Below are 12,359 nucleotides of genomic sequence, written 5' to 3' on the forward strand. Positions count from 1 at the left end.
TTATTTAAAAGCCTTCACAGACATGGTTGTCTTCTGGCTCCAGCAGGCCACCATTCCTGTGATGTCAACGAATTGCAGTGGGTCACAATTTCTGACCTACTTGATTATGTTATTGAGATAGAACGAATTGCAATCTACTACGATTTGTTATTTTATTAATCTACCTACTAGTACATAGGCTGGTTTACAAAATACCAGCGCATTCATTACAAGTCAGTGCGCAAACTCTGACCATTTTTACTAAATGCATTATATGTACATCTGGCCTATGGTTCGCGTCTAAGATTCAGTTGTTAGGTGTGCCCAGTAGGAATGGCCAAGTCCTTATTTACGTAATCTGTTCACCATACATGTGTTCTGTTTTGTGCCAAGCTACAGATACAATTAAAGTAATGAGGCAATAGGGAAGCTCAAGAACTCTCCTGTCAGGGATATACCTGAAAATGTAGGGATAAGAAATTAGGCTAGAATTATCAGAGCAGACATTTTCCAACTCCTACAGTAATTTGGCATCACCACTTGGTGGTGCTTAAGGTGTTTTCTTACTTCGCCTTATGCAACAAGACAGGCACATGTGGCCTTCAGCATTATCTGAAGGTTCACATTGAGCCTGGGATTTCAAGAAAATTGGATAATGCCTTCCTTATCTACCAAGCACATGGCCAAGGCTATGTCTATTAACCCCACGTCTTACATTGCTTTTTTGTAGTCCCCTTTTAACTTTTTTCCATCTAAAAACAATTGAAAGCTGTGTGTGGCAATGTGAGTATTAAACAAAATCTTTGAAAACAATAAAACTAGAATAACTGTATCTAAACAGATATATTTCAAATATAAACTAAGAAGGAATCCAAAATATAAATGCCGGCATTAGTACTTAAACAAATTCTGCCTCACACTTCCTAGTTTTTCTGTTGGGCCAATCAGACCAGCAAGCAGAGAGGGACTGATGTTTTGTTTTGAAAAAGGACCTCCATTAACACAAACAGTGAATTCTTTTGAAGGTTTCGTTTCATTTTCTTTTTGGTCATGTGGCCATCCGTCCACCAACTTGATCATTTTTCTAGAAGATGAGCAAACACCTTAAAGATAGGAAGAGAGAACTGCAATGAGTTACAGATGTAAAAAAAGAAAATAGAAACCAATGTTTTGCTTTTCAGAGCCACATGAAGACTTGCTCCCAGCCACTGCATGAGGACACTTTTGGCGGCCATCTCAAAGTTGGATTAGCACAAATTGCTTCTATGGAAATCACTAGGGGAAACCATCGGGACAATAAAGCAGTGGTTCGGTACTTACCTTGGCTCTATCATCCTCCTTCTGCCATGCAACAGGGGTAAGATTCAACTTTTATTTTTGAAAAGAAAATGCAAATATGACATTTTGAGAAATGTACAGATGTTCATTTAGAACATTCTCACTGTAACCTGAATCTTAGTCTACTGTTGAACCATCACACAGAATGTAAAGTAACCACATTGCTGCTGTGATCTGCCACTTAGTGTGATCAAATAGCGACTTCTCAACTAAATAAATATAGATATTGCACTGGTAGCATGTTTATCACTTTCTCCTTTGTGGTGTGGTAGTGCTCCCTATGATAGTGTAGAGAAAATGACCTTTGTGTCCTGGGAAGAGAATATGAAAATAAAAAACGGCATCTGCTAAAAAAAAAAAAAGCCAAGCTCTTTTCAAGACTTAAACAGTCTTAAAATATGCCTATATAAACAAGAATAGGGCAAACAGTGTTTCCAAACATAGGTGCCTACATCTGCAGATCTTATTGGTCACAATAAGGTCACAACTAGATATGAGTGACTATAGAAAGGCAGAGTGCAATCTTGCCATGGTTTTTAGACATTCGTGGTTAGCAGAGACTTAGGTCCTGATTTTGATATGGTTGGATATGTTACTGTGTCACAGTGGTGACAGATATCCCATCCACCGAAATCTAAATCCCATCGAATATAATAGGATTTAGATTTCGGTAAACAAGATATCTGTCTCCGTTGTGACAGAGTAACCCATCCACCAGTATCTAAATGAGGCCCTTACTATTGTTTGGGAGGTTGTTGGAAACGTACCACTGCAACAGTGATTGAAAAGTGTGTCCCAGATCAAATCAAATCAAATCATAAACATTTATAAAGTGCACTACTCACCCGTGCGGGTCTCAAGGCACTAGGGGGAAGGGGTTACTGCTGCTCGAAAAGCCAGGTCTTGAGTAGTCTCCGGAATGCGGAGTGGTCCTGGGTGGTCCTGAGGATGGTGGGGAGGGAGTTCCAAGTCTTGGCCGCCAGGTAGGAGAAGGACCTCCCACCCGCCGTGGAGCGGCGGATGCGAGGGACAGCGGCGAGAGCGAGGCTGGTGGAGCGAAGAAGACGGGTGGGAGTGTAGAAGCTGAGGCGGCGGTTGAGGTATTCGGGTCCCTTGTTGTGGAGGGCTTTGTGTGCGTGGGTGAGGAGTCGGAAGGTGATCCGTTTGCTGACGGGAAGCCAGTGCAGGTGTCTCAAGTGGGCGGAGATGTGGCTGTTGCGGGGTATGTTGAGGATGAGGCGGGCGGAGGCGTTTTGAATTCGTTGCAGATGTTTCTGGAGTTTAGCGGTGGTTCCGGCGTGTAGGGTGTTGCCGTAGTCCAGGCGGCTCGTGACGAGGGCGTGGGTCACGGTCTTTCTGGTGTCGGCGGGGATCCAACGGAAGATCTTTCGGAGCTTGCGGAGGGTGAGGAAGCAGGAGGATGATACGGCGTTGACTTGTTTGGTCATGGTGAGAAGTGGGTCCAGGATGAAACCGAGGTTGCGTGCGTGGTCTGTGGGGGTCAGTGCGGTGCCAAGGGCCGTGGGCCACCAGGAGTCGTCCCAGGCGGTCAGGGTGTTTCCGAGGATGAGGACTTCCGTTTTGCCAGAGGGCGATGGCTGTAGGAAACATACTGATAACAATGGATCACTTTCGTGAGGTTTAAAGGTTCTTTAATACCACTAATAAAACAAAATATTTAGACTTTAGGAATCTAAATACAAGGTTTTTTCTTTAGTATATCTACCATTCATCATTACTTAAACGGTCTCCGAAAAGGTATATAAACCTTTAGTGATAAGTGAAAGTCACCAAATCTTTGTGATTGGCTTGCTGAAAACTTTAAAGCAAATGCTGAATTATTATACAATCATTCTTATCATAATGCTGCCATAATATGTATATTGTTACAAAACCGATCCAGTTTAAGACAGTGTTTACTTAGGCAAAAAGATTTTATTTCTGAAAACATATATTTTTTTCCAATAGGCCTAAAGAATTTATTGAATGTGTCACTCACATCCGCCTCCTGTCATGGCTACTCTTGGGATCCTTGACTCACAGTGTGGTCTGCTTGAACTCACCCTCTTCCTGCATGCCAATTCCTTTGGATGTCGGCTCCCAAATTGCAGATCACCTGATCGTCATCCTAATGGGATTTCCAGAGCAATCAAAGGTCAGTAACTTTGCATGAATTTGCATGTAGATACATGTATGGTGAATCATTTCCTCTTTCTAAGAGCAATCTGCCCAAATGTTCATTAGCTATACATCTTAAAGATGTTGGCATTTTAAAGTGTATGTCCATAGGGAGTTCAGAGCCCCTTTCAAAATGGCTGATTATTAAGAGCAGTCTGAATACAGTATTTGGGCCATCAGCTGTTTAGGTCCTCAGTCGATGTAGATGTAGAGCAGCTGGTGGAATAGTATTTACCTTCTTCATTTATGCTACTTTTCATAATTGCAAACTATGAAAGTTAATTTATAAGGTCACGACTTAATTGTGGACAGAAAGATGTTCTGCTGATTGATACAAAACTCTGGTACATAGTGAGACAACCTAATCTCAGTCTGTAGTGGATCAATATTCCTATTACTAGCCCCTCGAAGTCTGTGGTGTTTGAATCCTGAGTATGTTCTGCATGTGGAGAACAATAATTCACTGGTTTGTGCTGGTAAAAGACTTCAAATATATGATCTATGCCAGCACCTAGTACTATAGGCCCCGTGTACTAACAGTTACAGCTGGCGACTGGGCAAAGTAGCAGGGCGTAGGGAATAAAACCCTGCACCGCCGCACTCTAGGTACCCAGCCTGCCCTGTGACCAATCATGACGCTGCTCAAAGCATAGCTGCGCCCTCCAATGCAGACTGGGAGCCTGGTTTTGCTCTCTCCAACCTGGCAACACAGTACTGGTTGGAGAGAACCCTTGTGCACATGTGTGTTTCACTGGCCAGCAAAACATACAGGCGCACTGAGGAGAGTGCTCTGTGCACTCCCCTCAGTGCTCGTCACCTCCATGTGAAGAACCAGAACCTTATGGGCCTGGCGGCGCAGGGTACGCCTGAAATCTCCTTGGATTCACCTGCCTCAACTAACAGAGACACGGGACACTCTGTCAGGCGTAAAAGATCGGATTTTATTAGCTGCAGCTAGTACAGTTGTCCAAGAAGTACACAAGGTATGTTCTCAGGAGACTGCCACTTTACTTTGTGGCGCACAATCTTATATACCGTATAAAAACCATTTATTAACTACATACACTCCCAGAACACATAGAAAGGAGCCAGTAAGAATAACGTAAAGATAGAACAGAGCCAATAGAAATGTCGGAAAACAAGACAGCACCAATAGAAGGAATTGGAAAACAAAGTATCAAGTGACTTAAGGTTGCCTCCCCTCCAGCTGTGTTTGTCACCCCTCCCTTGAACTAATTCATTAACCGATCCACAACGAAGTTGCATGTGGTGCGATAAGTTTGTGTGCGTTTGGAGGACAGTTGTGAAATGAGAGAATACTAGCAAAGGACAGCGAAGGCCAGACGATAAGATAAGATCGGCGGAGAATAGTGTGAGCCTACAGATAGTTGAAACAAGGATTAGAAAACCAGACAGGGATTAGTGTACTCGGTCAGACCTTAATACCAGCCTTGTAAAGATAGAGGCAGAAGGCTGTTTTGAACACCATGTTGCAGAATAAGCAGAAAAGGCAGAATGGACTTCGTTCGCTGTGCTGCCTGAGTGAAGGCAACATAAAATGGCGGCGGGCCACAAAATGGCGGGTCGATACGATCGTATTAAAAATCGAATTTCCTCAGACCCTCCTTTTGCCAGAACTCAGGCAAGATACACAAACTCATGTTAATCTGAGTCGATGTCTATGGCCATGAGGTCATCAAGCTGTTGCTGTACCATCATTTTGATATTCTCTGCTCTTTGTGACTTGGGTTTGGGAATACATGCAGTAGCACATAGGTTGCAGATGGCAGGACCGCAGTGCATACAAAGACAACAAGAGAATATAAAAGCTAAAATTACTCCAAAGAATGTCAATACCTTCCAACCCCATTTGGACAGTAATCCCAAAACCACTCTGAAAAGGACCAATCTCCTTCGTCCTGATGAATCGACTCGGAGATTATGTGTAACTTAGAGATAGCTTGGTATACTGTCGGAGCGTCATTAGGTATGAAAATACAGCAACTTGATCCGATCAATTTGCATACTCCACCACGGTCCGCAAGAACAAAGTCTAAGGCAACACGGTTCTGCAAGGTCATAAGACGATCAGCCTGTAGTTCAGCTGTAATGTTACTTAAAGCTCCTACAGTGATGTCTATGGTGGTTTCTACGACACGAACCAATTGCCTTATATTTCTGCTGTTGGCCATTGGACCCCAGAAGGGAAGAAATCCTTTGAGGAAATCTCCTCCCTCTTGTCCTGCTGTGTCTTTCGAATCTACAATCCCTCTGCCATATCTATTTTTATGATGGTTCGCATGAGCGGTGTATGTAGGGGGAAGAAGAAAGGCTATATAACAAGTACCAGAGAAATCAGCTGGCAACCATGTATAAGCCCTATCGTGGCAAACGAAGTATGTACCTTGAGATGGTACTAACGGCAGTGAATTCAGGGCTGAATAAACATATGTATGGGAACATAAACTTTCTCTTTGTCCGGTGTTTGGAGTTCTATCATTTATTTGCAGACAGAAATTTCCTTGTTGGGGTATGACCCGTATCGGAGGAGATTTTCCTTGCTTAACCTTATCATTGAGGCTGGAAATGTAATTAGTTATGTTCCAATTGGTATATGCTTTTCTTTCATCTATGGAAGCTTCACTTTTTTCCATGATTTTAGCCATAGCTACCATTCCCTTTATCAATAAACTATGACTGAAATCTGAACCAACACTATGTGAACTGACAGGTTGTTTAATTTTACTTTGATATGCATTATTGAAAATGACAAAATAAGCCCAAGCGGAACCTTCATAGGAGAATGGAAGAACTAAATATGGCATTCCTTTTTCTACCGTATGTGGTATGAGTCCACACACCCAACAGTCAGTTGTATTGATCACTAACTGATGTTGATGTAACAACTGGACGAAGGAATTGTTAAAGTATTCAGTTCTTCTGATGAGTTCATGCTGGGGAAGAGGGTGAAATAGGTGCGGAGAGATAGTAGAAGAAGATGTAGAGGTAGGAGAAGAGACAACTTTTTGCTGCAGAGTAATAATGATCCAGTTTACAGATGCCAAAAGAATACACGACAATATAATGACGCATAGAGCAATACTACAACGACTATATATTTCTTTACAATTATTCTTTACATTTTTACTTTCTCTTTTATCTAATATAGCCTCCATCTTTCTAAGTGGATGCTCACGGCAATCTTCCTCAATCACTGTAGTCACGATTATCTACCGTCCTATGACACTGTGAGGTCCTGCAGGCCTATTGCCACTTACTCAGGTCGTAACTAAGACTCCTACCGTGACCCTGCAACCGGGATAGAGTACTACATAGGAGAGAAATTTACAAGTTCTTTGGTCTTGGTCTCAAATTATAGCGTTCCTGTCCAGAGGCAGTCTGGTTTTGAAACAATGTTCCTGGATTTGTCGTGTTCAAGCGACGATGCGATGGTATTGCTTCTTGAAGGATGTCGTCGTCCTCTTTCTCAGAAAGTGTTCCAATTAGACGCGCATCACTGAATGGTACAAATTGCGGAACTTTCTCACTTTCAGAGTCACTGATGCCTCTACGGACCCACTCATCGAAAGGCAAGGGCAAAGGCACTTTCTTGCAGTGCACGGCATGCACCCAGTTTTTCTTTCCTTCGACTTTAACTGCTGTTCTTGTGGTCAAAAGAACCAGGCGTGGCTCTCTCCATCTGGGCTCCAAATTTCTCTGTCGTTGGAAATTTTTCGTGCAGACCCAGTCACCTGGTCGGATGGAATGACCTGGGTCTGTGGAAGCCTCTGGTAGAGCACTCTGAACCTGTTGATGAAGGACACGCAATTTAGTTGTAAGGTCATGCAAGTAGTCAATCAACATCGGGTATGGCAAGTCTGAGTATTTCTTAGGGCGAGGAACTCCCCATACATTAGCTGGGCGACCAAATATCACTTCGTAAGGGCTAAGCCCCAAACGAGAGTGTACTGCTGTTCTGGTGGACAGAAGAGCCAATGGTAAAGCATCAGGCCAATTAAGTCCTGTGCTAGCTTGCACCTTAGCAATTTTAAGCTTCAAGGTTCCATTGTAGCATTCTACTAAACCAGCCGACTGTGGGTGATTCGCCGCGTGGAACTTCTGTTTTATGCCAAGACCTGCACAAACTTTTTGCATGACTTGACCCACAAATTCGCTCCCATTGTCACTCCAGACAATGCGCGGCAAACCAAACCTAGGGAAGAATTCTTTCAAAAGTATTTTGGCAGTTGATAAAGCAGTATTGTCCTTCAGAGGGTAGGCTTCTACCCATCTAGAAAAAGCACATACTACCACCAGAACATATTTGAGGTTGTTGCATCGTTCCATGTGAATATAATCGATCTGCAACACCTCAAATGGATATGTCGGAGGAGCAAAATGACCTGCTGGAGTTGGGGTTCCCTTTCCCGGATTGTACATCAAGCAAACAATACAATGTTTTACTGCATTATTTGCACACTTTGGGATCCCCTCATTTTGCCACACTGGAGCCAGAAGTTTACATATTCCTTTTGCACTTAGGTGAGCTGGACCATGTGCCATAGTAACTACAGGTAGTACATAAGCATCTGGTAACAGCCAACGTTGATGTTCTGATAATTCAACCCAACATCCCATCTCATCTAACATTCCTGTACTTTCCTTCCACTTTCTCAACTCATTCTCCGTAGCCTCTCCTTGAATTGATTTCACACTCTCTACTGTATCTTCACACATTCCCTTTTCTCTTACGCAGTTTGCGGGACCTGCAACATACATTCGACTTGTGTTGTCTCTGGCTGTCTTTTTCGCTACCTCATCTGCAAATGCATTTCCTCGACCAACATCGTCCACAATCTTTTTGTGTGCACTACACTTCACGATCGCTATCTGAGTAGGCATTGTAAGTGACTCAAGAAGTTCAGTCACTAATTGACCATGTTGTATCTTAGTACCATGGGAAGTAAAGAATCCTCTTTCCTTCCATAAGCGCCCAAAGTTAAACGCTACACCAAAAGCGTATTGGCTATCAGTGTACACGTTTACTCTTTTTCCTTTGGATAACACACACGCTCTAGTTAAGGCTATCAATTCAGCTGCCTGAGCTGAATTATGTCTAATGCGTGCTGTCTCCACAATCGTATGCAAAGTAGTAATAGCGTAGGCTGAAACTGTATCTCCATTCGGGAGCTTGAAACAAGAACCATCTACCCATAGTGTTCCATCTGGATTCACTAATGGCGTGTCTTTTAGGTCAATTCTACCCTTAGTCTCTTCTTCAGTACGGAGAAAACAATCATGCTGTTCAGAGACATCTCTCTCTTCTGGAAGAGGCAACAAAGTAGCTGGATTCAGGGTATTACATCGTTTGATGTGTATGTGACTAGCCAAAAGCGTCAGCTCATATCCGGACAACCGAGCACTCGTAAGATGCTGCGTTTTTGTCCTATTTAGTAAAGTATCCACTGCATGTGGCACCATAACAATGAGAGTATTATCTAGCACTACTCCAGCAGATTGTCGAATAGAAATTGCTGCTGCCGCTGTCGCCTTAAGACAACTAGGCAATGCTTTAGCTACTGGATCTAACGTAGCTGAGAAATATGCGCATGGTCGCTGTTGATCTCCAAAACGCTGCGTTAAGACTGACAATGCACAACCCTCTCTTTCGTGGACATAGAGCGTAAAGGGCTTACTGTAATCAGGAGTACCCAATACAGGAGCAGAACACAAAGCAATACGCAAATCAGTAAAACTCTTCTGACACTCGTCAGTCCACGGAAGAGGCTGAGGCGTATCTTTTAAAGTTAGCGCCAACAGCGGTTTAGCCAATAAAGAGAAACTCGGAATCCACTGTCTACAATAAGAAGTAATGCCCAAAAAGGCACGTACCTCTCTTTGTGTGGATGGCACTGACATTTGTGCAATTGCCTGAATTCGTTCGGGGGTCAATCGTCGTCCCTCCTTTGACAAGAGATGACCCAAATAAGTCACCTCGCGACAGACATATTGTAATTTAGAAGGAGAAACCTTGTGATTCAGATCAAACAAATGACGCAACAGTGCAACGGTCACGTTTTTGCAAATCTCCTCTGAATCAGCGGCAACTAATAAGTCATCCATGTACTGAATGAGAGCGGCACCGGACGGTAAGGAAAAGGCATCAAGATGACATTTTAGAGCTTGACTGTAAATAGAGGGACTTTCACAATAACCTTGAGGTGCGCGTTTAAACCGGAAGCTTCGGCCTCCGAGAGAAAAACCAAAAATATCTCTACTCTCTTCGGCGATGGGAATACTAAAGAAAGCATTCTTTAAATCAATAACTGAAAACCAAGTCGCTGTAGAAGGTATCATCGTCAACAGAGCAGTGATATCTGGGACTACAGGAAACTGCGGTACGACAATCTTGTTTTCCTCCCGAAGATCAATTACAAAACGATAAACAGGAGGCTGAGAAGGATCAGTGCGTTTAAGAACCGGAAGAACAGGACTGTTACATGTATTTCCTCTCGTTTCCTCAACCACACCCTTCTGAATCAAATCATGGACAATTTCCAGAAGTGCTTTCTCACCTTCAGTAGAGATTCTGTATTGCGGAATACGTGGCATTTCAACATTGGGCTTAAGAGTAACAACATAAGGTGGGATCTCAAGACAACCAACGTCATTCGGACCCGTAGCCCAAAGCGTTTCGGGAAGAGAAAGCAATTCAGGTGGGAATTGATCTTTTGATAAGTACATTGGACTAGTCATTTTCTGTCCTAGAGTGAGGTATACACCAGAAGGTGAACAATATATCGTAGCATGCATTCTTTTTAATAGATCTAAACCCAACAGATTTTCACCACAACCATTCGTCAGAAGAAGCGGAGCTTCTAAATCATAAGGGCCTATTGAAACAGGCAAAGGGCAAGAAACTGGATTGCGAACAGGGGCGCCAGAAAATCCTACAGATACATTCGTTAAGCCAGACAAAGGTGCGCCAGGGAGTTTAGAATGAATGATAGAGCTTCTCATGGCACCAGTATCTAAAAGAAATGGCTCTGAAACACCCATTGTAGTGACATTAACATAAGGTCCATTCTGATCCACTGGAATTGACGTAACCCCCTTACTTTGTCCATGGCTGTCCTATTCAAAATGAAGACTTTCATTCCCTCCTTCAATATACTGATCCTCACTGTAATACTGTGTAGACCTAACATTTTGCTGATCAAAGTAATTTCCGGAATTTGGAGGAACAAAAGAACGCTGCCCTTGGATTAACACACCTCGACCTCTACCTCTATTTGCTGACTGAAGACCACCACGACCTCGTGAAGCAGATGTTGCTCCATTACGCTGCAACAATGCCGGACAATTGTTCTTAAAATGACCTTCCTCCCTACAATAAGCACATTGATTGGGACCTAGCAAAGGTCTTGGAATGAATGGTTCAGGCTTTTGATACAACCTCTGAAACTGCGGAGGCTGTTGAAACTGAGACTGAACATAACGAGGAGGATAAGCCTGTTGCAAGAGAACTTTAGTTTTTAATTCTTTCGTCTTTTTCTCTTGTTTTTCCCTTTCTTCTTTGTCTCTATTTTCATAATATTGTGCAGTAGCCAATATCTGGGCGGAAGAAGAAACTGCCCATGAACTCTCGGAGTCTTTTAGCTTGTGTGATAGTTCAGGAAGCAAGTTATATACGAACTTATCCACAAATAATCGCTGTCCCCCTTCTGTAGCCATATCTTGACCACTGTGATCAATGAATGCCTCCTCGAATCGGGTAAAGAAATCGGAAACACTTTCATCTTTCTTTTGTTTACATGCTGCTAGCTTATCCCAATTAACTCTCAAAGCAGGCATCATTGTTTTCATTAATGTAATAATCCTACCAGGGAGTTCTGAGATCAAAGCATCGGGCTTTGCACCACCTACTTGACCTCTATCTGCGGCAATAATAGCGTTCCAATCGCCGCCTAATTCTTGAGCCTGATCCTCTCTACGAATTTTAGCCCATATTGTCTGTGGAACTACATTTCCCATCAACATGTCAATATCTGCTAGATTCATAGTACATGCATCAACTGTTTGCGACAACTCTTTATAGTAACCAGCAGGATTTTTGCGTGGATCTGGGAGTGACTGTTTAAGTGCTAAAACTTCAGACCTTTTCCAGGGGACATGTATCCATATGCGCTGAAAATGCACAGGAATAGCTGGATTAGCACCTGCTGCTGCAACTTCTTCCTTTCATATTGGAGAAACCTCTCTCATGGGATAGTTTTTCAGTGCTGTCCTAACTGAAGGATCAGAATCAGGAAAAGTCTGTGAGAACAATAGGGATCTGAAAGAAATAAGTGTTCTGACAGCGTTTTCAACCTTAGGACCCACAATAAGTCCTTTGTCAAAGTCAGCCTGAACATCTAACAGATCCTGTGGGACCGAACCCAAATTCATATCCTCCCATTCTTTAGCGAGAGTATCGCACATAACTTTAAAAACATATCTCTGCGTAGGTGCATTCCATTGCAGAAAGGTGGACATAATATCAGACGTACTATATTGGGGACCCTTCTTGATCCATCTACAAGCAAGTGAGTCCAATTTTTCTCGCTCTTCGGAGTCTGGGAATTGACTACGAGACTGTCTTCGAGAAAAAGCTGGAGACACATTTAAAGCTTCAAAGAAAGGTGATAAGAGACCAGAGACAGTATCTGCAAATCGCTTACGCATAGATGGAGAATTTGACATAAGGATAGGGGACAAGGTATTAGGTGAATTAACTAAAGGAGCATTAGGAATTGCCAAAGGAGCAGAAGGCAAAGGAGTTAAAGGCAAAGCTGGCATAGGCAATACTTGAGGAGGCAAATGTG

At 43.0% G+C, this 12,359-nt stretch overlaps 1 protein-coding gene across 1 annotated transcript in view; it reads left to right on the forward strand.

Annotated features, from left to right (window-relative positions):
- Positions 1-12,359, forward strand: part of UNC79 (unc-79 homolog, NALCN channel complex subunit) — a 770,017-nt gene that overhangs the window by 645,656 nt on the left and 112,002 nt on the right. The window contains exons 47-48 of the mRNA XM_069208227.1: positions 1,161-1,336; positions 3,286-3,472. Of these exons, the coding sequence (XP_069064328.1) occupies positions 1,161-1,336; positions 3,286-3,472 (363 nt within the window). The remainder of the gene's footprint in view (positions 1-1,160; positions 1,337-3,285; positions 3,473-12,359) is intronic.

The sequence above is a fragment of the Pleurodeles waltl genome, chromosome 9 (genome assembly GCF_031143425.1).
Source record: "Pleurodeles waltl isolate 20211129_DDA chromosome 9, aPleWal1.hap1.20221129, whole genome shotgun sequence".
Taxonomy (NCBI): Eukaryota; Metazoa; Chordata; class Amphibia; order Caudata; family Salamandridae; genus Pleurodeles; species Pleurodeles waltl.